Source organism: Mustelus asterias, unplaced genomic scaffold (assembly GCF_964213995.1).
Source record: "Mustelus asterias unplaced genomic scaffold, sMusAst1.hap1.1 HAP1_SCAFFOLD_3258, whole genome shotgun sequence".
Taxonomy (NCBI): Eukaryota; Metazoa; Chordata; class Chondrichthyes; order Carcharhiniformes; family Triakidae; genus Mustelus; species Mustelus asterias.
This window is the reverse complement of record NW_027593203.1, coordinates 765-27,845: the sequence shown is the minus strand read 5'-3', so window position 1 is coordinate 27,845 and position 27,081 is coordinate 765. Positions and strand designations below refer to the sequence as shown.

At 55.0% G+C, this 27,081-nt stretch overlaps 1 protein-coding gene across 1 annotated transcript; it reads left to right on the top strand.

The window, feature by feature from the left end:
- Positions 1-7,706: 7,706 nt before the first annotated feature.
- On the top strand, positions 7,707-24,556 carry LOC144490417 (transforming growth factor beta-1-induced transcript 1 protein-like; the record flags this gene model as incomplete). The annotated part of the gene is made up of 4 exons (XM_078208160.1): positions 7,707-7,752; positions 12,774-12,964; positions 15,649-15,722; positions 24,432-24,556. Coding segments are annotated over exons 2-4 (304 nt in total), but the record flags the coding sequence as incomplete, so codon positions are not given.
- Positions 24,557-27,081: the final 2,525 nt, after the last annotated feature.

Sequence of the window (27,081 nt, the reverse complement as noted above, 5' to 3'; positions counted from 1 at the left end):
ACTCTGATATACCCCACACCCCTCACTGTAACACTCTGATATACCCCACACCCCTCACTGTAACTCTCTGATATACCCCACACCCCTCACTGTAACTCTCTGATATACCCCACACCCCTCACTGTAACACTCTGATATACCCCACACCCCTCACTGTAACACTCTGATATACCCCACACCCCTCACTGTAACACTCTGATATACCCCACACCCCTCACTGTAACACTCTGATATACCCCACACCCCTCACTGTAACACTCTGATATACCCCACACCCCTCACTGTAACACTCTGATATACACCACACCCCTCACTGTCACACTCTGATATACCCCACACCCCTCACTGTAACACTCTGATATACCCCACACCCCTCACTGTAACACTATACCCCACACCCCTCACTGTAACAGTCTGATATATACCACACCCCTGACTGTAACACTCTGATATACCCCACACCCCTCACTGTGACACTCTGATATATCCCACACCCCTCACTGTAACACTCTGATATACCCCACACCCCTCACTGTAACACTCTGATATACCCCTCACTGTAACACTCTGATATACCCCACACCCCTCACTGTAACTCTCTGATATACCCCACACCCCTCACTGTAACACTCTGATATACCCCACACCCCTCACTGTAACACTCTGATATACCCCACACCCCTCACTGTAACACTCTGATATACCCCACACCCCTCACTGTAACACTCTGATATACACCACACCCCTCACTGTAACACGCTGATATACCCCACACCCCTCACTGTAACACTCTGATATATCCCACACCCCTCACTGTAACACTCTGATATCCCCCACACCCCTCACTGTAACACTCTGATATCCCCCACACCCCTCACTGTAACACTCTGATATACCCCACACCCCTCACTGTAACACTCTGATATATCCCACACCCCTCACTGTAACACTCTGATATACCCCACACCCCTCACTGTAACACTCTGATATACCCCACACCCCTCACTGTAACACTCTGATATACCCCACACCCCTCACTGTAACACTCTGATATACCCCACACCCCTCACTGTAACACTCTGATATACCCCACACCCCTCACTGTAACACTATACCCCACACCCCTCACTGTAACACTCTGATATACCCCACACCCCTCACTGTAACACTCTGATATACCCCACACCCCTCACTGTAACACTCTGATATACCCCACACCCCTCACTGTAACACTCTGATATACCCCACACCCCTCACTGTAACACTCTGATATACCCCACACCCCTCACTGTAACACTCTGATATACCCCACACCCCTCACTGTAACACTGATATACCCCACACCCCTCACTGTAACACTCTGATATACCCCACACCCCTCACTGTAACACTGATATACCCCACACCCCTCACTGTAACACTCTGATATATCCCACACCCCTCACTGTAACACTCTGATATACCCCACACCCCTCACTGTAACACTCTGATATACCCCACACCCCTCACTGTAACAGTCTGATATATACCACACCCCTCACTGTAACACTCTGATATACCCCACACCCCTGACTGTAACACTCTGATATACCCCACACCCCTCACTGTAACACTCTGATATACCCCACACCCCTCACTGTGACACTCTGATATATCCCACACCCCTCACTGTAACACTCTGATATACCCCACACCCCTCACTGTAACACTCTGATATACCCCTCACTGTAACACTCTGATATACCCCACACCCCTCACTGTAACTCTCTGATATACCCCACACCCCTCACTGTAACACTCTGATATACCCCACACCCCTCACTGTAACACTCTGATATACCCCACACCCCTCACTGTAACACTCTGATATACCCCACACCCCTCACTGTAACACTATACCCCACACCCCTCACTGTAACACTCTGATATACCCCACACCCCTCACTGTAACACTCTGATATACCCCACACCCCTCACTGTAACAGTCTGATATATCCCACACCCCTCACTGTAACACTGATATACCCCACACCCCTCACTGTAACACTCTGATATATCCCACACCCCTCACTGTAACACTGATATACCCCACACCCCTCACTGTAACACTCTGATATACCCCACACCCCTCACTGTAACACTCTGATATACCCCACACCCCTCACTGTAACACTCTGATATACCCCACACCCCTCACTGTAACACTCTGATATACCCCACACCCCTCACTGTAACACTCTGAGATACCCCACACCCTCACTGTAACACTGATATACCCCACACCCCTCACTGTAACAGTCTGATATACCCCACACCCCTCACTGTAACTCTCTGATATACCCCACACCCCTCACTGTAACACTCTGATATACCCCACACCCCTCACTGTAACACTCTGATATACCCCACACCCCTCACTGTAACACTCTGATATACCCCACACCCCTCACTGTAACAGTCTGATATACCCCACACCCCCTCACTGTAACACTCTGATATATCCCACACCCCTCACTGTAACACTCTGATATACCCCACACCCCTCACTGTAACACTCTGATATACCCCACACCCCTGACTGTAACACTCTGATATACCCCACACCCCTCACTGTAACACTCTGATATACCCCACACCCCTCACTGTGACACTCTGATATACCCCACACCCCTCACTGTAACACTCTGATATACCCCACACCCCTCACTGTAACACTCTGATATACCCCACACCCCTGACTGTAACACTCTGATATACCCCACACCCCTCACTGTAACACTCTGATATACCCCACACCCCTCACTGTAACACTCTGATATACCCCACACCCCTGACTGTAACACTCTGATATACCCCACACCCCTCACTGTAACACTCTGATATACCCCACACCCCTGACTGTAACACTCTGATATACCCCACACCCCTCACTGTAACACTCTGATATACCCCACACCCCTCACTGTGACACTCTCATATATCCCACACCCCTCACTGTAACACTCTGATATACCCCACACCCCTCACTGTAACACTATACCCCACACCCCTCACTGTAACACTGATATACCCCACACCCCTCACTGTAACACTCTGATATACCCCACACCCCTCACTGTAACACTCTGATATACCCCACACCCCTCACTGTAACACTCTGATATACCCCACACCCCTCACTGTAACTCTCTGATATATCCCACACCCCTCACTGTAACACTCTGATATACCCCACACACCTCACTGTAACACTCTGATATACCCCACACCCCTCACTGTAACACTCTGATATACCCCACACCCCTCACTGTAACACTCTGATATAGCCCCACACCCCTCACTGTAACACTCTGATATACCCCACACCCCTCACTGTAACACTCTGATATACCCCACACCCCTCACTGTAACACTCTGATATACCCCACACCCCTCACTGTAACACTCTGATATACCCCACACCCCTCACTGTAACACTCTGATATACCCCACACCCCTACTGTAACACTCTGATATACCCCACACCCCTCACTGTAACACTCTGATATACCCCACACCCCTCACTGTAACACTCTGATATACCCCACACCCCTCACTGTAACACTCTGATATACCCCACACCCCTCACTGTAACACTCTGATATACACCACACCCCTCACTGTAACACACTGATATATCCCACACACCTCACTGTAACACTCTGATATACCCCACACCCCTCACTGTAACACTCTGATATACCCCACACCCCTCACTGTAACTCTCTGATATACCCCACACCCCTCACTGTAACACTCTGATATACCCTACACCCCTCACTGTAACACTCTGATATATCCCACACCCCTCACTGTAACACTCTGATATATCCCACACCCCTCACTGTAACACACTGATATACCCCACACCCCTCACTGTAACTCTCTGATATATCCCACACCCCTCACTGTAACACTCTGATATATCCCACACCCCTCACTGTAACTCTCTGATATATCCCACACCCCTCACTGTAACACACTGATATACCCCACACCCCTCACTGTAACTCTCTGATATATCCCACACCCCTCACTGTAACACACTGATATACCCCACACCCCTCACTGTAACACTCTGATATACCCCACAGCCCTCACTGTAACACTCTGATATATCCCACACCCCTCACTGTGACACTCTGATATACCCCACACACCTCACTGTAACACTCTGATATACCCCACACCCCTCACTGTAACACTCTGATATACCCCACACCCCTCACTGTAACACTCTGATACATCCCACACCCCTCACTGTAACACTCTGATATACCCCACACCCCTCACTGTAACACTCTGATATACCCCACACCCCTCACTGTAACACTCTGATACATCCCACACCCCTCACTGTAACACTCTGATATACCCCACACCCCTCACTGTAACACTCTGATATATCCCACACCCCTCACTGTAACACTCTGATATATCCCACACCCCTCACTGTAACACTCTGATATACCCCACACCCCTCACTGTAACACTCTGATACATCCCACACCCCTCACTGTAACACTCTGATATACCCCACACCCCTCACTGTAACACTCTGATATATCCCACACCCCTCACTGTAACACTCTGATATACCCCACACCCCTCACTGTAACACTCTGATATATCCCACACCCCTCACTGTAACACTCTGATACATCCCACACCCCTCACTGTAACACTCTGATATATCCCACGCCCCTCACTGTAACACTCTGATATACCCCACACCCCTCACTGTAACACTCTGATACATCCCACACCCCTCACTGTAACACTCTGATATATCCCACGCCCCTCACTGTAACACTCTGATATATCCCACACCCCTCACTGTAACACTCTGATATACCCCACACCCCTCACTGTAACACTCTGATATATCCCACACCCCTCACTGTAACACTCTGATATACCCCACACCCCTCACTGTAACACTCTGATATACCCCACACCCCTCACTGTAACACTCTGATACATCCCACACCCCTCACTGTAACACTCTGATATACCCCACACCCCTCACTGTAACACTCTGATATATCCCACACCCCTCACTGTCACACTCTGATATATCCCACACCCCTCACTGTAACACTCTGATATACCCCACACCCCTCACTGTAACACTCTGATACATCCCACACCCCTCACTGTAACACTCTGATATACCCCACACCCCTCACTGTAACACTCTGATACATCCCACACCCCTCACTGTAACACTCTGATATACCCCACACCCCTCACTGTAACACTCTGATATATCCCACACCCCTCACTGTAACACTCTGATATATCCCACACCCCTCACTGTAACACTCTGATATACCCCACACCCCTCACTGTAACACTCTGATATATCACACACTCCTCACGGGAACACTCTGATATACCCCACACCCCTCACTGTAACACTCTGATACATCCCACACCCCTCACTGTAACACACTGATATACCCCACACCCCTCACTGTAACACTCTGATATACCCCACACCCCTCACTGTAACACTATACCCCACACCCCTCACTGTAACACTCTGATATACCCCACACCCCTCACTGTAACACTCTGATATACCCCACACCCCTCACTGTAACACTCTGATATACCCCATACCCCTCACTGTAACACTGATATATCCCACACCCCTCACTGTAACACTCTGATATACCCCACACCCCTCACTGTAACACTCTGATATACCCCACACCCCTCACTGTAACACTCTGATATACCCCACACCCCTCACTGTAACACTCTGATATACCCCACACCCCTCACTGTAACACTCTGATATACCCCATACCCCTCACTGTAACACTGATATATCCCACACCCCTCACTGTAACACTCTGATATACCCCACACCCCTCACTGTAACACACTGATATACCCCACACCCCTCACTGTAACACACTGATATACCCCACACCCCTCACTGTGACACTCTGATATATCCCACACCCCTCACTGTAACACTCTGATATATCCCACATGCCCTCACTGTAACACTCTGATATACCCCACACCCCTCACTGTAACACTCTGATATATCCCACACCCCTCACTGTAACACTCTGATATACCCCACACCCCTCACTGTAACACTCTGATATACCCCACACCCCTCACTGTAACACTCTGATATACCCCACACCCCTCACTGTAACACTCTGATATACCCCACACCCCTCACTGTAACACTCTGATATACCCCACACCCCTCACTGTAACACTCTGATATACCCCACACCCCTCACTGTAACACTCTGATATATCCCACATGCCCTCACTGTAACACTCTGATATACCCCACACCCCTCACTGTAACACTCTGATATATCCCACACCCCTCACTGTAACACTCTGATATACCCCACACCCCTCACTGTAACACTCTGATATACCCCACACCCCTCACTGTAACACTCTGATATACCCCACACCCCTCACTGTAACACTCTGATATACCCCACACCCCTCACTGTAACACTCTGATATACCCCACACCCCTCACTGTAACACTCTGATATACCCCACACCCCTCACTGTAACACTCTGATATATCCCACATGCCCTCACTGTAACACTCTGATATACCCCACACCCCTCACTGTAACACTCTGATATATCCCACATGCCCTCACTGTAACACTCTGATATCCCCCACACCCCTCACTGTAACACTCTGATATACCCCACACCCCTCACTGTAACACTCTGATATACCCCACACCCCTCACTGTAACACTCTGATATACCCCACACCCCTCACTGTAACACTCTGATATACCCCACACCCCTCACTGTAACACTCTGATATACCCCACACCCCTCACTGTAACACTCTGATATACCCCACACCCCTCACTGTAACACTCTGATATACCCCACACCCCTCACTGTAACACTCTGATATACCCCACACCCCTCACTGTAACACTCTGATATACCCCACACCCCTCACTGTAACACTCTGATATATCCCACACCCCTCACTGTAACACTCTGATATATCCCACACCCCTCACTGTAACACTCTGATATACCCCACACCCCTCACTGTAACACTCTGATATACCCCACACCCCTCACTGTAACACTCTGATATACCCCACACCCCTCACTGTAACACTCTGATATATCCCACATGCCCTCACTGTAACACTCTGATATATCCCACACCCCTCACTGTAACACTCTGATATACCCCACACCCCTCACTGTAACACTCTGATATACCCCACACCCCTCACTGTAACACTCTGATATACCCCACACCCCTCACTGTAACACTCTGATATACCCCACACCCCTCACTGTAACACTCTGATATACCCCACACCCCTCACTGTAACACTCTGATATACCCCACACCCCTCACTGTAACACTCTGATATACCCCACACCCCTCACTGTAACACTCTGATATACCCCACACCCCTCACTGTAACACTCTGATATATCCCACATGCCCTTGCTGTAACACCCTTGTATGGCCTATATCCGTTCTTGGATAGTACAGGTTCGATGGGCTGAATGTCCTCAGTTGTTTGTGAGAATCTGTGTCCCTCTGTCTCTCAGTCTCTCTGCTGTCCATGCGAATGCTTGTTGCCCCTGTTGCGTCAAAGATGTCTGTCTGTCTCTCTGTAGGTGACGCACAAGAATTGTGGTCCATTCTTTGCCCCCGTGTCGTTATATTCGGTATGTATCAATCACACCCTGAGATCCACCACCCATAAGCACAGCACAGGGTTAGATACAGAGTAAAGCTCCCTCTACACTGTCCCCCATCAAACACTCCCAGGACAGGTACAGCACGGGGTTAGATACAGAGTAAAGCTCCCTCTACACTGTCCCCCATCAAACACTCCCAGTACAGGTACAGCACGGGGTTAGATACAGAGTAAAGCTCCCTCTACACTGTCCCCATCAAACACTCCCAGGACAGGGACAGCACGGGGTTAGATACAGAGTAAAGCTCCCTCTACACAGTCCCCATCAAACACTCCCAGGACAGGGACAGCACGGGGTTAGATACAGAGTAAAGCTCCCTCTACACTGTCCCCCATCAAACACTCCCAGGACAGGTACAGCACGGGGTTAGATACAGAGTAAAGCTCCCTCTACACTGTCCCCCATCAAACACTCCCAGGACAGGTACAGCACGGGGTTAGATACAGAGTAAAGCTCCCTCTACACTGTCCCCCATCAAACACTCCCAGGACAGGGACAGCACGGGGTTAGATACAGAGTAAAGCTCCCTCTACACTGTCCCCCATCAAACACTCCCAGGACAGGTACAGCACGGGGTTAGATACAGAGTAAAGCTCCCTCTACACTGTCCCCCATCAAACACTCCCAGGACAGGTACAGCACGGGGTTAGATACAGAGTAAAGCTCCCTCTGCACTGTCCCCCATCAAACACACCCAGGACAGGTACAGCACGGGGTTAGATACAGAGTAAAGCTCCCTCTGCACTGTCCCCCATCAAACACTCCCAGGACAGGTACAGCACGGGGTTAGATACAGAGTAAAGCTCCCTCTACACTGTCCCCCATCAAACACTCCCAGGACAGGTACAGCACGGGGTTAGATACAGAGTAAAGCTCCCTCTACACTGTCCCCATCAAACACTCCCAGGACAGGTACAGCACGGGGTTAGATACAGAGTAAAGCTCCCTCTACACTGTCCCCCATCAAACACTCCCAGGACAGGTTCAGCACGGGGTTAGATACAGAGTAAAGCTCCCTCTACTCTGTCCCCATGAAACACTCCCAGGACAGGTACAGCACGGGGTTAGATACAGAGTAAAGCTCCCTCTACACTGTCCCCATCAAACATTCCCAGGACAGGTACAGCACGGGGTTAGATACAGAGTAAAGCTCCCTCTACACTGTCCCCCATCAAACACTCCCAGGACAGGTACAGCACGGGGTTAGATACAGAGTAAAGCTCCCTCTACACTGTCCCCCATCAAACACTCCCAGGACAGGTACAGCACGGGGTTAGATACAGAGTAAAGCTCCCTCTGCACTGTCCCCCATCAAACACTCCCAGGACAGGTACAGCACGGGGTTAGATACAGAGTAAAGCTCCCTCTACACTGTCCCCCATCAAACACTCCCAGGACAGGTTCAGCACGGGGTTAGATACAGAGTAAAGCTCCCTCTACTCTGTCCCCATGAAACACTCCCAGGACAGGTACAGCACGGGGTTAGATACAGAGTAAAGCTCCCTCTACACTGTCCCCATCAAACATTCCCAGGACAGGTACAGCACGGGGTTAGATACAGAGTAAAGCTCCCTCTACACTGTCCCCCATCAAACACTCCCAGGACAGGTACAGCACGGGGTTAGATACAGAGTAAAGCTCCCTCTACACTGTCCCCCATCAAACACTCCCAGGACAGGTACAGCACGGGGTTAGATACAGAGTAAAGCTCCCTCGACACTGTCCCCCATCAAACACTCCCAGGACAGGTACAGCACGGGGTTAGATACAGAGTAAAGCTCCCTCTACACTGTCCCCCATCAAACACTCCCAGGACAGGTACAGCACGGGGTTAGATACAGAGTAAAGCTCCCTCTACACTGTCCCCCCATCAAACACTCCCAGGACAGGTACAGCACGGGGTTAAATACAGAGTAAAGCTCCCTCTACACTGTCCCCATCAAACACTCCCAGGACAGGTACAGCACGGGGTTAGATACAGAGTAAAGCTCCCTCTACAGTTTTTGGGGTCTCTGGACTATTATATACAGTTTGTCCACTCTGTGTTTAAATCCCTCACCCTCTAAGCGTGTCTCTGCAATATTTATCAGAGTTTGTGTCCATTTGCACCATGCTGCACCTCTCTCTCTCTTTGCATCTCTCTCTCTCTGTCCGTGTCACATTCTGTTCATCCTCCTCTGATCTTCGCTCTATCCCCCTCTCTTTCTATTCGGTGTCTGCTGCTTTTTGCCTCCCCCTCTCACCCCCACCACCCCCACCCCCCCCCCCCCCCCCCCCCGTCTCCTTCTCCCTCCCTCTCTCTCTCTCCCAGTCTCTCTCTCTCCCAGTCTCTCTCTCTCTCTCCCAGTCTCTCTCTCCCCCAGTCTCTCTCTCTCCCAGTCTCTCTCTCCCCCAGTCTCTCTCTCTCCCAGTCTCTCTCTCCCCCAGTCTCTCTCTCTCCCAGTCTCTCTCACTCCCAGTCTCTCTCTCTCCCAGTCTCTCTCTCTCCCAGTCTCTCTCTCCCCCAGTCTCTCTCTCTCCCAGTCTCTCTCACTCCCAGTCTCTCTCTCCCCCAGTCTCTCTCTCTCCCAGTCTCTCTCACTCCCAGTCTCTCTCTCTCCCAGTCTCTCTCTCTCCCAGTCTCTCTCTCTCTCCCAGTCTCTCTCTCTCCCAGTCTCTCTCTCTCCCAGTCTCTCTCTCTCCCCCAGTCTCTCTCTCTCTCCCAGTCTCTCTCTCTCTCCCAGTCTCTCTCTCTCTCCCAGTCTCTCTCTCTCTCCCAGTCTCTCTCTCTCCCCCAGTCTCTCTCTCTCTCCCAGTCTCTCTCTCTCCCAGTCTCTCTCTCTCCCAGTCTCTCTCTCCCCCAGTCTCTCTCTCTCTCCCAGTCTCTCTCTCTCTCCCAGTCTCTCTCTCCCCCAGTCTCTCTCTCTCCCAGTCTCTCTCTGCCCCACTCTCTCTCTCTCTCTCCCAGTCTCTCTCTCTCTCTCCAGTCCCTCTCTCTCCCAGTCTCTCTCTCTCCCAGTCTCTCTCTCCCCCAGTCTCTCTCTCCCCCAGTCTCTCTCTCCCCCAATCTCTCTCTCCCCCAGTCTCTCTCTCCCCCAGTCTCTCTCTCCCCCAGTCTCTCTCTCTCCCAGTCTCTCTCTGCCCCACTCTCTCTCTCTCTCTCCCAGTCTCTCTCTCTCTCTCCAGTCCCTCTCTCTCCCAGTCTCTCTCTCTCTCTCTCTGTCCCAGTCTCTCTCTCTCTCTCTCCCAGTCTCACTCTCTCTCTCCCAATCTCTCTCTCCCAGTTTCTCTCTCTCTCCCCCAGTCTCTCTCTCCCCCAGTCTCTCCCTGCCCCACTCTCTCCCTGCCCCACTCTCTCTCTGCCCCACTCTCTCTCTCTCTCTCCCAGTCTCTCTCTCTCCCAGTCTCTCTCTCTCCCAGTCTCTCTCTCTCCCAGTCTCTCTCTCCCCCAGTCTCTCTCCCTCTCCCAGTCTCTCTCTCTCTCTCCCAGTCTCTCTCCCTCTCCCAGTCTCTCTCTCCCTCTCCCAGTCTCTCTCTCTCCCAGTCTCTCTCACTCCCAGTCTCTCTCTCTCTCCCAGTCTCTCTCTCTCCCAGTCTCTCTCTCTCTCCCAGTCTCTCTCTCTCTCCCAGTCTCTCTCTCTCCCAGTCTCTCTCTCCCCCAGTCTCTCTCCCTCTCCCAGTCTCTCTCTCTCTCTCCCAGTCTCTCTCCCTCTCCCAGTCTCTCTCTCCCTCTCCCAGTCTCTCTCTCTCCCAGTCTCTCTCTCTCCCAGTCTCTCTCTCTCTCCCAGTCTCTCTCTCTCCCAGTCTCTCTCTCTCTCCCAGTCTCTCTCTCTCCCCCAGTCTCTCTCTCTCTCCCAGTCTCTCTCTCTCCCAGTCTCTCTCTCCCTCTCCCAGTCTCTCTCTCTCTCTCCCAGTCTCTCTCTCTCCCAGTCTCTCTCTCTCCCAGTCTCTCTCCCCAGTCTCTCTCTCCCCCAGTCTCTCTCTCCCCCAGTCTCTCTCTCCCCCAGTCTCTCTCTCCCCCAGTCTCTCTCTCCCCCAGTCTCTCTCTCCCCCAGTCTCTCTCTCCCCCAGTCTCTCTCCCTCTCCCAGTCTCTCTCTCCCTGTCTCTCTCTCTCTCCCAGTCTCTCTCTCCCCCAGTCTCTCTCCCTCTCCCAGTCTCTCTCTCTCTCTCCCAGTCTCTCTCCCTCTCCCAGTCTCTCTCTCCCTCTCCCAGTCTCTCTCTCTCCCAGTCTCTCTCACTCCCAGTCTCTCTCTCTCTCCCAGTCTCTCTCTCTCCCAGTCTCTCTCTCTCTCCCAGTCTCTCTCTCTCTCCCAGTCTCTCTCTCTCCCAGTCTCTCTCTCCCCCAGTCTCTCTCCCTCTCCCAGTCTCTCTCTCTCTCTCCCAGTCTCTCTCCCTCTCCCAGTCTCTCTCTCCCTCTCCCAGTCTCTCTCTCTCCCAGTCTCTCTCTCTCCCAGTCTCTCTCTCTCTCCCAGTCTCTCTCTCTCCCAGTCTCTCTCTCTCTCCCAGTCTCTCTCTCTCCCCCAGTCTCTCTCTCTCTCCCAGTCTCTCTCTCTCCCAGTCTCTCTCTCCCTCTCCCAGTCTCTCTCTCTCTCTCCCAGTCTCTCTCTCTCCCAGTCTCTCTCTCTCCCAGTCTCTCTCCCCCAGTCTCTCTCTCCCCCAGTCTCTCTCTCCCCCAGTCTCTCTCTCCCCCAGTCTCTCTCTCCCCCAGTCTCTCTCTCCCCCAGTCTCTCTCTCCCCCAGTCTCTCTCTCCCCCAGTCTCTCTCCCTCTCCCAGTCTCTCTCTCCCTGTCTCTCTCTCTCTCCCAGTCTCTCTCTCCCCCAGTCTCTCTCTCTCCCCCAGTCTCTCTCCCTCGTCCAGTCTCTCTCTCTCTCCCAGTCTCTCTCTCTCTCTCTCTCCCTCCCTCTGTATCTCTCTCAGTAACCATCCCATTACAGATGGGCTGTTTGGGTCTATTGGATAGATGGTCCCTCTAACCGCTCTCTCTCCCTCTCTGCCCTCTCTCCACAGATGCGCTGTTAGCAGACCTCGAGACCACCACCTCCCACATCTCCAAGAGGCCCTCGCTGCTCCCCGAGGCACCCAGGAATCGGCCCATGGACACGGCCACCATCTGCAGCCCCATTCTGCACAGCAACGGACAGAGACTGAGCACAGGAGGATCCCAGCAACCTCCGCCACCCGCCTACACACCGCAACAGGTAACAGATATCTCCCTGAGACAGAGAGAGGGGACTGAGAGACACCAGTCAGTGTACAGATATCTCCCTGAGAGAGAGAGAGAGGACTGAGAGACACCAGTCAGTGTACAGATATCTCCCTGAGAGAGAGAGAGAGAGGACTGAGAGACACCAGTCAGTGTACAGATATCTCCCTGAGAGAGAGAGGGGACTGAGAGACACCAGTCAGTGTACAGATATCTCCCTGAGAGAGAGGGGACTGAGAGACACCAGTCAGTGTACAGATATCTCCCTGAGAGAGAGGGGACTGAGGGACACCAGTCAGTGTACAGATATCTCCCTGAGAGAGAGAGGGGGGACTGAGAGACACCAGTCAGTGTACAGATATATCCCTGAGAGAGAGAGGGGGGACTGAGAGACACCAGTCAGTGTACAGATATCTCCCTGAGAGAGAGAGAGAGGACTGAGAGACACCAGTCAGTGTACAGATATCACCCTGAGAGAGAGAGAGGGGACTGAGAGACACCAGTCAGTGTACAGATATCTCCCTAAGAGAGAGATAGAGGGGACTGAGAGACACCAGTCAGTGTACAGATATCTCCCTGAGAGAGAGAGAGAGGACTGAGAGACACCAGTCAGTGTACACATATCACCCCGAGAGAGAGAGAGGGGACTGAGAGACACCAGTCAGTGTACAGATATCTCCCTGAGAGAGAGAGAGGGGACTAAGAGACACCAGTCAGTGTACAGATATCTCCCTGAGAGAGAGAGAGAGGGGACTGAGAGACACCAGTCAGTGTACAGATATCTCCCTGAGAGAGAGGGGACTGAGAGACACCAGTCAGTGTACAGATATCTCCCTGAGAGAGAGGGGACTGAGAGACACCAGTCAGTGTACAGATATCTCCCTGAGAGAGAGAGGGGGGACTGAGAGACACCAGTCAGTGTACAGATATATCCCTGAGAGAGAGAGGGGGGACTGAGAGACACCAGTCAGTGTACAGATATCTCCCTGAGAGAGAGAGAGAGGACTGAGAGACACCAGTCAGTGTACAGATATCACCCTGAGAGAGAGAGAGGGGACTGAGAGACACCAGTCAGTGTACAGATATCTCCCTAAGAGAGAGATAGAGGGGACTGAGAGACACCAGTCAGTGTACAGATATCTCCCTGAGAGAGAGAGAGGGGACTGAGAGACACCAGTCACTCTACAGATATCTCCCTGAGAGAGAGAGAGAGGGGACTGAGAGACACCAGTCAGTGTACAGATATCTCCCTGAGAGAGAGGGGACTGAGAGACACCAGTCAGTGTACAGATATCTCCCTGAGAGAGAGGGGACTGAGAGACACCAGTCAGTGTACAGATATCTCCCTGAGAGAGAGAGGGGGGACTGAGAGACACCAGTCAGTGTACAGATATCTCCCTGAGAGAGAGGGGGGACTGAGAGACACCAGTCAGTGTACAGATATCTCCCTGAGAGAGAGAGAGAGGACTGAGAGACACCAGTCAGTGTACAGATATCACCCTGAGAGAGAGAGAGGGGACTGAGAGACACCAGTCAGTGTACAGATATCTCCCTGAGAGAGAGAGGGGATTGAGAGACACCAGTCTGTGTACAGATATCTCCCTGAGAGAGAGAGGGGACTGAGAGACACCAGTCAGTGTACAGATATCTCCCTGAGAGAGAGAGAGAGGGGACTGAGAGACACCAGTCAGTGTACAGATATCTCCCTGAGAGAGAGAGAGGGGACTGAGAGACACCAGTCAGTGTACAGATATCTCCCTGAGAGAGAGGGAGAGAGGGGACTGAGAGACACCAGTCAGTGTACAGATATCTCCCTGAGAAAGAGAGGGAGAGAGGGGACTGAGAGACACCAGTCAGTGTACAGATATCTCCCTGAGAGAGAGGGGACTGAGAGACACCAGTCAGTGTACAGATATCTCCCTGAGAGAGAGAGGGGATTGAGAGACACCAGTCTGTGTACAGATATCTCCCTGAGAGAGAGAGGGGACTGAGAGACACCAGTCAGTGTACAGATATCTCCCTGAGAGAGAGAGAGAGAGGACTGAGAGACACCAGTCAGTGTACAGATATCTCCCTGAGAGAGAGAGGGGACTGAGAGACACCAGTCAGTGTACAGATATCTCCCTGAGAGAGAGAGAGGGGACTGAGAGACACCAGTCAGTGTACAGATATCTCCCTGAGAGAGAGGGAGAGAGGGGACTGAGAGACACCAGTCAGTGTACAGATATCTCCCTGAGAGAGAGGGAGAGAGGGGACTGAGAGACACCAGTCAGTGTACAGATATCTCCCTGAGAAAGAGAGGGGACTGAGAGACACCAGTCAGTGTACAGATATCTCCCTGAGAGAGAGAGGGGACTGAGAGACACCAGTCAGTGTACAGATATCTCCCTGAGAGAGAGAGAGGGGACTGAGAGACACCAGTCAGTGTACAGATATCTCCCTGAGAGAGAGAGAGAGGGGACTGAGAGACACCAGTCAGTGTACAGATATCTCCCTGAGAGAGAGAGAGGGGACTGAGAGACACCAGTCAGTGTACAGATGTCTCCCCGAGAGAGAGAGAGGGGACTGAGAGACACCAGTCAGTGTACAGATGTCTCCCCGAGAGAGAGAGAGAGGACTGAGAGACACCAGTCACTGTACAGATATCTCCTGATCAATCACTCCCCCATTCTCTTTCAGACTGTGCGATCAGCACAAGCAGCTTTGCAAAACCGATCGGGGGCTGTAAGTGGGGATAAAGACCATCTCTACAGGTAAATATAACGCACTGTGACACCCGGTCCCAGAGGGGGAAAGGACAGTGTATCTAACGCACTGTGACACCCGGTCCCAGAGGGGGAAAGGACAGTGTATCTAACGCACTGTGACACCCGGTCCCAGAGGGGGAAAGGACAGTGTATCTAACGCACTGTGACACCCGGTCCCAGAGGGGGAAAGGACAGTGTATGGAACGCTGTTATTTGGGATAAAGTCTGAAGGAGAGTTAGTTGGACTTTAGTGATTCTTTCGACACTTTGACATTTCCGGTTTCCTTTGGAATATCCAATATTTCTCAGATTCTGACGTCCAGGATCTGTTTGTAGGTGTTGGAGATTTCCTGTCGGGGACACGTTCCTGGGAACGCCTTGTACCCTTTCTGACACTGCCTCCCACACACTCAGTTATGAAATATTCAGACACTGACCCTCCCACAGTGCGGCACTCCCTCAGCACTGACCCTCCCACAGTGCGGCGCTCCCTCAGCACTGACCCTCCCACAGTGCGGCACTCCCTCAGCACTGACCCTCCCACAGTGCGGCGCTCCCTCAGCACTGACCCTCCCACAGTGCGGCGCTCCCTCAGCACTGACCCTCCCACAGTGCGGCGCTCCCTCAGCACCGACCCTCCCACAGTGCGGCGCTCCCTCAGCACCGACCCTCCCACAGTGCGGCGCTCCCTCAGCACTGACCCTCCCACAGTGCGGCGCTCCCTCAGCACTGACCCTCCCACAGTGCGGCGCTCCCTCAGCACTGACCCTCCCACAGTGCGGCGCTCCCTCAGCACTGACCCTCCCACAGTGCGGCGCTCCCTCAGCACCGACCCTCCCACAGTGCGGCGCTCCCTCAGCACCGACCCTCCCACAGTGCGGCGCTCCCTCAGCACCGACCCTCCCACAGTGCGGCGCTCCCTCAGCACTGACCCTCCCACAGTGCGGCGCTCCCTCAGCACCGACCCTCCCACAGTGCGGCGCTCCCTCAGCACCGACCCTCCCACAGTGCGGCGCTCCCTCAGCACCGACCCTCCCACAGTGCGGCGCTCCCTCAGCACTGACCCTCCCACAGTGCGGCGCTCCCTCAGCACTGACCCTCCCACAGTGCGGCGCTCCCTCAGCACTGACCCTCCCACAGTGCGGCGCTCCCTCAGCACCGACCCTCCCACAGTGCGGCGCTCCCTCAGCACCGACCCTCCCACAGTGCGGCGCTCCCTCAGCACCGACCCTCCCACAGTGCGGCGCTCCCTCAGCACTGACCCTCCCACAGTGCGGCGCTCCCTCAGCACCGACCCTCCCACAGTGCGGCGCTCCCTCAGCACTGACCCTCCCACAGTGCGGCGCTCCCTCAGCACCGACCCTCCCACAGTGCGGCGCTCCCTCAGCACCGACCCTCCCACAGTGCGGCGCTCCCTCAGCACCGACCCTCCCACAGTGCGGCGCTCCCTCAGCACCGACCCTCCCACAGTGCGGCGCTCCCTCAGCACCGACCCTCCCACAGTGCGGCACTCCCTCAGCACCGACCCTCCCACAGTGCGGCGCTCCCTCAGCACCGACCCTCCCACAGTGCGGCGCTCCCTCAGCACCGACCCTCCCACAGTGCGGCGCTCCCTCAGCACCGACCCTCCCACAGTGCGGCGCTCCCTCAGCACCGACCCTCCCACAGTGCGGCGCTCCCTCAGCACTGACCCTCCCACAGTGCGGCGCTCCCTCAGCACTGACCCTCCCACAGGGCGGCGCTCCCTCAGCACTGACCCTCCCACAGTGCGGCGCTCCCTCAGCACTGACCCTCCCACAGGGCGGCGCTCCCTCAGCACTGACCCTCCCACAGTGCGGCGCTCCCTCAGCACTGACCCTCCCACAGTGCGGCGCTCCCTCAGCACTGACCCTCCCACAGTGCGGCACTCCCTCAGCACTGACCCTCCCACAGTGCGGCGCTCCCTCAGCACTGACCCTCCCACAGTGCGGCGCTCCCTCAGCACTGACCCTCCCACAGTGCGGCGCTCCCTCAGCACTGACCCTCCCACAGTGCGGCGCTCCCTCAGCACTGACCCTCCCACAGTGCGGCACTCCCTCAGCACTGACCCTCCCACAGTGCGGCGCTCCCTCAGCACTGACCCTCCCACAGTGCGGCACTCCCTCAGCACTGACCCTCCCACAGTGCGGCGCTCCCTCAGCACTGACCCTCCCACAGTGCGGCGCTCCCTCAGCACTGACCCTCCCACAGTGCGGCGCTCCCTCAGCACTGACCCTCCCACAGTGCGGCGCTCCCTCAGCACTGACCCTCCCACAGTGCGGCACTCCCTCAGCACTGACCCTCCCACAGTGCGGCGCTCCCTCAGCACTGACCCTCCCACAGTGCGGCGCTCCCTCAGCACTGACCCTCCCACAGTGCGGCGCTCCCTCAGCACCGACCCTCCCACAGTGCAGCGCTCCCTCAGCACCGACCCTCCCACAGTGCGGCGCTCCCTCAGCACTGACCCTCCCACAGTGCGGTGCTCCCTCAGCACTGACCCTCCCACAGTGCGGCGCTCCCTCAGCACCGACCCTCCCACAGTGCGGCGCTCCCTCAGCACTGACCCTCCCACAGTGCGGCGCTCCCTCAGCACTGACCCTCACACAGTGCGGCGCTCCCTCAGCACTGACCCTCCCACAGTGCGGCGCTCCCTCAGCACTGACCCTCCCACAGTGCGGCGCTCCCTCAGCACCGACCCTCCCACAGTGCGGCGCTCCCTCAGCACTGACCCTCCCACAGTGCAGCGCTCCCTCAGCACTGACCCTCCCACAGTGCGGCGCTCCCTCAGCACCGACCCTCCCACAGTGCGGCGCTCCCTCAGCACTGACCCTCCCACAGTGCAGCGTTCCCACAGCACGGTAGCACAGTGGGTTAGCGCTGCTGCCTCTCAGTGCGAGGGACCTGGGTTCGAAACCCGGCTCGGGTCACTGTCTGTGTGGAGTTTGCACTTTCTCCCCGTGTCTGCGTGGGTTTCCTCCGGGTGCTCCAGTTTCCTCCCACAGTCCAAAGATGTGTAGGTTAGGTTGATTGGCCGTCCTAAATTGCCCCTTAGAGTCCAAAGATGTGTAGGTTAGAACAAAGAACAAAGAAGATTCCAGCACAGGATCAGGCCCTTCGGCCCTCCTGCACCGACCATGCTGCCCCCGACTGAACTAAAACCCCCGACCCTTCCGGGGACCGTATCCCTCTATTCCCATCCTATTCATATATTTGTCCAGACGCCCCTTAAAACTCACCACCGTCTCCGCTTCCACTCCCTCCCCCGGCAGCGAGTTCCAGGCTCCCACCACCCTCTGTGTAAAAAAATCTGCCTCGTACATCTCCTTTAAACCTTGCCCCTCGCACCTTAAACCTGTGCTCCCCGAGTAACTGACTCTTCCACCCTGGGGGAAAAAGCTTCTGACTATCCACTCTGTCCCTCATAATCTTGTAGACTTCTATCGGATCGCCCGTCAACCTCCGTCGTTCCAGTGAGAACAACCCAAGTTTCTCCAACCTCTCCTCATAGCCAACACCCTCCAGACCAGAGCAACATCCTGGTAAATCTTTTCTGTACCCTCTCCAAAGCCTCCACATCCTTCTGGTAGTGTGGCGACCAGAATTGAACACTATATTCCAAGTGCGGCCTAACTAAGGTTCTATAAAGCTGCAACATGACTTGCCAATTTATAAACTCAATGTCCCGGCCGATGAAGGCAAGCGTGCCGTATGCCTTCTTGACTACCTTCTCCACCTGCGTTGCCACTTTCAGTGACCTGTGTACCTGTACACCCAGATCCCTCTGCCTATCAGTACTCCCAAGGGTTCTGCCACTAACTGTATATTTCCCTATCTGTATTAGACCTTCCAAAATGCATTACCTCACAAATACTTGGGGTTACGAGGTTCGGGTCTGGTAAACATGCTTTGGGAGTGTTGGCGCCGGCTCGATGGGTTGAATGGCCTCACCCCTACATCCCTGTCTATCTCTCTAGCCCCCTCCAGCCCCCTACACACCTCCCTATCTCTGTAACCCCCTCCAGCCCCCTACACCCCCTCCCTATCTCTGTAACCCCCTCCAGCCCCCTACACCCCCTCCCTATCTCTGTAACCCCCTCCAGCCCCCTACACCCCCTCCCTATCTCTGTGACCCCCTCCAGCCCCCTACACACCTCCCTATCTCTGTAACCCCCTCCAGCCCCCTACACCCCCTCCCTATCTCTGTAACCTCCTCCAGCCCCATACACCACTCTCTATCTCTGTAACCTCCTCCAGCCCCCTACACCCTCCCTATCTCTGTAACCACCACCAGCCCCTACATCCCTCCCTACTCTGTAACCTCCTCCAGCCCCCCTACACCCCCTCCCTATCTCTGTAACCTCCTCCAGCCCCTACACCGCTCCCTATCACTGTAACCTCCTCAAGCCCCTTCACCCCTCCCTATCTCTGTAACCTCCTCCAGTCCCTACACCCCCTCCCTATCTCTGTAACATCCTCAAGCCCCTACACCCCGCCCTATCTCTGTAACCTCCACCAGCCCCTACACCCCCTCCCTATCTCTGTAACATCCTCAAGCCCCTACACCCCTCCCTATCGCTGTAACCTCCTCCAGTCCCTACACCCCTCCCCACTTCTGTAAACTCCTCCAGCCCCACACCCCCCATCTCTGTAACCTCCTCCAGCCCCTACACCTCCTCCCTATCTCTGTAACCTCCTCCAGCCCCTTCACCTCCTCCCTATCTCTGTAAACTCCTCCAGTCCCCTGCGTCCCTCCCTATCTCTGTAACCTCCTCCAGCCCCAACAACCCTCCCTTTCTCTGTAACCTCCTTCAGCCCCTACAACCCTCCCTATCTCTGTAACCTCTTCCAGCCCCCTACACACCTCCCTATCTCTGTAACCTCCTCCAGCCCCCTACACACCTCCCTATCTCTGTAACCCCCTCCTGCCCCCTACACACCTCCCTATCTCTGTAACCTCCTCCAGCCCCCTACACCCCTCCCTATCTCTGTAACCTCCTCCCGCCCCCTACACCCCTCCCTATCTCTGTAACCTCCTCCAGCCCCTACACCGCTCCCTATCTCTGTAACCTCCTCCAACCCCTACACCCCTCCCTATCTCTGTAACCTCCTCCAGCCCCTACACCCCCTCCCTATCTCTGTAACCTCCTCCAGCCCCTACACCCCTCCCTATCTCTGTAACCTCCTCCAGCCCCTACACCCCCTCCCTATCTCTGTAACCTCCTCCAGCCCCTACACCCCTCCCTATCTCTGTAACCTCCTCCAGCCCCTACACCCCTCCCTATCTCTGTAACCTCCTCCAGCCCCTACACCCCTCCCTATCTCTGTAACCTCCTCCAGCCCCCTACACCCCTCCCTATCTCTGTAACCCCCTCCAGCCCCCTACACCCCTCCCTATCTCTGTAAGCTCCTCCAGCCCCTACACCCCTCCCTATCTCTGTAACCTCCTCCAGCCCCTACACCCCCTCCCTATCTCTGTAACCTCCTCCAGCCCCCTACACCCCTCCCTATCTCTGTAACCTCCTCCAGCCCCTACACCCCTCCCTATCTCTGTAACCTCCTCCAGCCCCTACACCCCCTCCCTATCTCTGTAACCTCCTCCAACCCCCTACACCCCCTCCCTATCTCTGTAACCTCCTCCAACCCCCTACACCCCCTCCCTATCTCTGTAACCTCCTCCATCCCCTACACCCCCTCCCTATCTCTGTAACCTCCTCCAGCCCCCTACACCCCCTCCCTATCTCTGTAACCTCCTCCAGCCCCTACACCCCCTCCCTATCTCTGTAACCTCCTCCAGCCCCTACACCCCCTCCCTATCTCTGTAACCTCCTCCATCCCCTACACCCCCTCCCTATCTCTGTAACCTCCTCCAGCCCCTACACCCCCTCCCTATCTCTGTAACCTCCTCCAGCTTCAACACCCCCTCCCTATCTCTGTAACCTCCTCCATCCCCTACACCCCTCCCTATCTCTGTAACCGCCTCCAACCCCGACACCCCCTCCCTATCTCTGTAACCTCCTCCAGCCCCCTACACCCCCCCTATCTCTGTAACCTCCTCCAGCCCCGACACCACTCCTTATCTCTGTAACCTCCTCCAGCCCCTACACCCTCCCTATCTCTGTAACCTCCTCCAGCCCCTACACCCCCTCCCTATCTCTGTAACCTCCTCCAGCCCCTACACCCCCTCCCTATCTCTGTAACCCCCTCCAGCCCCTACACCCCCTCCCTATCTCTGTAACCCCCTCCAGCCCCTACACCCCTCCCTATCTCTGTAACCACCTCCAGCCCCTACATCCCCCCTATCACTGTAACCTCCTCAAGCCCCTACACCCCTCCCTATCTCTGTAACCTCCTCCAGCCCCCTACACCCCTCCCTATCTCTGTAACCTCCACCAGCCCCGACACCCCTCCCTATCACTATAACCTCCTCAAGCCCCTTCACCCCTCCCTATCTCTGTAACCTCCTCCAGTCCCTACACCCCCTCCCTATCTCTGTAACATCCTCAAGCCCCTACACCCCTCCCTATCGCTGTAAACTCCTCCAGTCCCTACACCCCTCCCTATCTCTGTAACATCCTCAAGCCCCCTACACCCCTCCCTATCGCTGTAAACTCCTCCAGCTCCTACACCCCTCCCTATCTCTGTAACCTCCTCCAGCCCCTACACCCCTCCCTATCTCTGTAACCTCCTCCAGCCCCTACACCTCCTACCTATCTCTGTAACCTCCTCCAGCCCCTACACCCCTCCCTATCTCTGTAACCTCCTCCAGCCCCTACACCCCTCCCTATCTCTGTAACCTCCTCCAGCCCCTACACCCCTCCCTATCTCTGTAACCTCCTCCAGCCCCCTACACCCCCTCCCTATCTCTGTAACCACCTCCAGCCCCCTACACCCCCCTCCCTATCTCTGTAACCTCCTCCAGCCCCTACACCCCCTCCCTATCTCTGTAACCTCCTCCAGCCCCAACAACCCTCCCTATCTCTGTAACCTCTTCCAGCCCCTGCACCCCTCCCTATCTCTGTAACCTCCTCCAGCCCTACATCCCTCTCTGTCTCTGTAACTTTCTCCACCCCGACATCCCTCCCTGTCTCTGCAACCTCCTCCAGCCCATACATCCCTCCCTATTTCTGTAATTTCCCCCAGTCCCTACACCCCCTCCCTATCTCTGTAACCTCCTCCAGCCCCTACATCCCCTCCCTATCTCAGTAACCTCCTTCGGCCCCTACAACCTCCCTATCTTTGTAACTTCCTCCAGCCCCTGCACCCCTCCCTATCTCTGTAACCTCCTCCAGCCCCCTACACCCCCTCCCTATCTCTGTAACCTCCTTCAGCCCCCTACACCCCCTCCCTATCTCTGTAACCTCCTCCAGCCCCTACACCCCCTCCCTATCTCTGTAACCTCCTTCAGCCCCCTACACCCCCTCCCTATCTCTGTAACCTCCTCCAGCCCCCTACACCCCCTCCCTATCTCTGTAACCTCCTCCAGCCCCCTACACCCCTCCCTATCTCTGTAACCACCTCCAGCCCCTACACCTCCTCCCTATCTCTGTAACCTCCTCCAGCCCCTACACCCCTCCCTATCTCTGTAACCTCCTCTAACCCCCTTCACCACCTCCCTATCTCTGTAACCTCCTCCAGCCCCCTACACCCCTCCCTATCTCTGTAACCTCCTCCAGCCCCTACATCCCCTCCCTATCTCTGTAACCCCCTCCAGCCCCTACACCCCTCCCTATCTCTGTAACCTCCTCCAGCCCCCTACACCCCCTCCCTATCTCTGTAACCTCCTCCAGCCCCTACACCCCCTCCCTATCTCTGTAACCTCCTCCAGCCCCTACACCCCTCCCTATCTCTGTAACCTCCTCCAGCCCCCGACACCCCTCCCTATCTCTGTAACCTCCTCCAGCCCCTACACCCCCTCCCTATCTCTGTAACCTCCTCCAGCCCCCTACACCCCCTCCCTATCTCTGTAACCCCCTCCAGCCCCCTACACCCCCTCCCTATCTCTGTAACCTCCTCCAGCCTCTACACCCCCTCCCTACCTCTGTAACCTCCTCCAGCCCCCTACACCCCTCCCTATCTCTGTAACCCCCTCCAGACCCCTACACCCCTCCCTATCTCTGTAAGCCCCTCCAGCCCCCTACACCCCCTCCCTATCTCTGTAACCCCCTCCAGCTCCCTACACCCCCTCCCTATCTCTGTAACCTCCTCCAGCCCCTACACCCCTCCCTATCTCTGTAACCTCCTCCAGTCCCCTACACCCCCTCCCTATCTCTGTAACCCCCTCCAGCTCCCTACACCCCCTCCCTATCTCTGTAACCTCCTCCAGCCCCCTACACCCCCTCCCTATCTCTGTAACCCCCTCCAGCCCCCTACACCCCCTCCCTATCTCTGTAACCTCCTTCGACCCTCCCAGATGTCTGCGCTCCTCCAATTCCGGGCTCTCGAGCATCCCCCGATTCCCATCGCTCCGCCATTGGCGGCCGTGCCTTCAGTTGCCCGGGGAGGTGTCCCTAAGTTCTGGAACTCACCCCTCCCTCAGCCTCTCCACCTCTGACATCTTCCCTCGCTGCGGAAAGACTGGGGAAAGACTGGCGCTATACGAATGTAGTCTTGGTACTAAATTCCTGACAGTGTGTTACTGTGCGTCTGGCTCTCTCTCTCTCACCCTCCCCCAAATCCCTCTCCCCACCCCCCACACAGCACTGTTTGCAAGCCCAAAACCAGCGAGGCTTCCACTACTGGCAATTCGACCATGGTAGGCGGCGGCCTCTCCGAGTTGGATCGCTTGTTGCAGGAACTGAACACAGCTCAGTTCAACATCACAGGTAATGATTGGATTTATTATTGTATCGGGATTCAGTGAAAAGTATTGTCTCTCGCGCGCTATGCAGACCGTTCATAGAGTACAGAGGGGAGAAGGAAAGGAGAGGGTGCAGAATGTAGTGTCACAGTCACAGCTCGGGGTGTAGAGAAAGATCAACTTAATGCGAGGTCGGTCCATTCAAAAGTCTGACAGCAGCAGGGAAGAAGCTGTTCTTGAGTCGGTCGGTACGTGACCTCAGACTTTTGTATCTTTTTCCCGACGGAAGAAGGTGGAAGAGAGAATGTCCGGGGTGTGTGGGGGGGGGGGGGTCCTTGATTCTGCCGGCTGCTTTTCCCCGAGGCAGCGGGAAGTGTCGACGGAGTCAATGGATGGGAGGCTGGGGTTTGCGTGACGGGACTGGGCTACATTCACGACCCTTTGTAGTTCCTTGCGGTCTTGGGCAGAGCAGGAGCCCCAGACCGAGCTGTGATACACCCGGAAAGGATGCTTTCTATGGGGCATCTGTAAAAGTTGGTGAGAGTCGTAGCGGACATGCCGAATTTCCTTTGCCTCCTGAGAAAGTAGAGGCGTTGGTGGGGCTTTCTTAACCATAGTGTCGGCGTGGGGGGGACCAGGACAGGTTGTTGGTGATCTGGACACTTAAAAACCTGAAGCTCTCTCGACCCTTTCTACTTCGTCCCCGTTGATGTAGACAGGGGAATGTTCTCCTTTACACTTCCTGAAGTCGATGACGATCTCCTTCGTTTTGTTGACATTGAGGGAGAGATTATTGTTGCCGCACCAGTTCACCAGATTTCCTATCTCATTCCTGTACCCTGTCTCGTCATTGTTTGAGATCCAACCCACTACGGTGGTGTCGTCAGCAAACTTGAAACGCGAATTGGAGGGGAATTTGGCCGCACAGTCAGAGGTGGATAAGGAGGGGGCTGAGAACACAGCCTTGTGGGGCACCGGTGTTGAGGACGATCGTGGAGGAGGTGTTGTTGCCAATCCTTACTGATTGTGGTCTGTGGGTTAGGAAGTTCAGGATCCAGTCGCAGAGGGAGGAGCCGAGGCCCAGGCCACGGAGTTTGGAGATGAGTTTGGTGGGAATAATGGTGTTGAAAGCGGAGCTGTCGTCAATAAATAGGAGTCTGACAGAGGTGTCCTTGTTATCGAGGTGTCCCAGGGTTGGGTGCAGGGCCAGGGAGATGGTGTCTGCTGTGGACCATCAGGGACCCCTGTTAAAAAGGGAGTCTCTCCCTCAGAAGCCCCTGTTAAAGAGGGAGTCTCTCCCTCAGAAGCCCCTGTTAAAGAGGGAGTCTCTCCGTCAGGGACTCTCCTGTTCAAGAGGGAGTCTCTCCATCAGGGACTCCCCTGTTAAAGAGGGAGTCTCTCCGTCAGGGAACCCTGTTAAAGAGGGAGTCTCTCAGTCAGGGACCCCTCTGTTAAAGAGGGAGTCTCTCCGTCAGGGACTCCCTGTTAAAGAGGGAGTCTCTCCGTCAGGGACTCCCTGTTAAAGAGGGAGTCTCTCCGTCAGGGAACCCTGTTAAAGAGGGAGTCTCTCAGTCAGGGACCCCTCTGTTAAAGAGGGAGTCTCTCCGTCAGGGACTCCCTGTTAAAGAGGGAGTCTCTCCGTCAGGGAACCCTGTTAAAGAGGGAGTCTCTCAGTCAGGGACCCCTCTGTTAAAGAGGGAGTCTCTCCGTCAGGGACTCCCTGTTAAAGAGGGAGTCTCTCCGTCAGGGACTCCTGTTAAAGCGGGAGTCTCTCAGTCAGGGATCCCTGTTAAAGAGGGAGTCTCTCCGTCAGGGACCCCTGTTAAAGAGGAAGTCTCTCCGTCAGGGACCCATGTTAAAGAGAGAGTCTCTCGGTCAGGGACCCATGTTAAAGAGGGAGTCTCTCGGTCAGGGACCCATGTTAAAGAGGGAGTCTCTCGGTCAGGGACCCCTGTGAGTCTCTCCGTCAGAGACCCCTGTTAAAGAGGGAGTCTCTCCATCAGGGACCCCTCTGTTAAAGAGGGAGTCTCTCAGTCAGGGACTCCCTGTTAAAGAGGGAGTCTCTCCGTCAGGGACTCCCTGTTAAAGAGGGAGTCTCTCAGTCAGGGACTCCCTGTTAAAGAGGGAGTCTCTCAGTCAGGGACCCCTCTGTTAAAGAGGGAGTCTCTCCGTCAGGGACTCCTGTTAAAGAGGGAGTCTCTCCGTCAGGGACTCCTGTTAAAGCGGGAGTCTCTCAGTCAGGGATCCCTGTTAAAGAGGGAGTCTCTCCATCAGGGACCCCTCTGTTAAAGAGGGAGTCTCTCAGTCAGGGACTCCCTGTTAAAGAGGGAGTCTCTCCGTCAGGGACTCCCTGACTCCCTGTTAAAGAGGGAGTCTCTCCCGTCAGGGACTCCCTGTTAAAGAGGGAGTCTCTCAGTCAGGGACTCCCTGTTAAAGAGGGAGTCTCTCCGTCAGGGAACCCTGTTAAAGAGGGAGTCTCTCAGTCAGGGACCCCTCTGTTAAAGAGGGAGTCTCTCCGTCAGGGACTCCCTGTTAAAGAGGGAGTCTCTC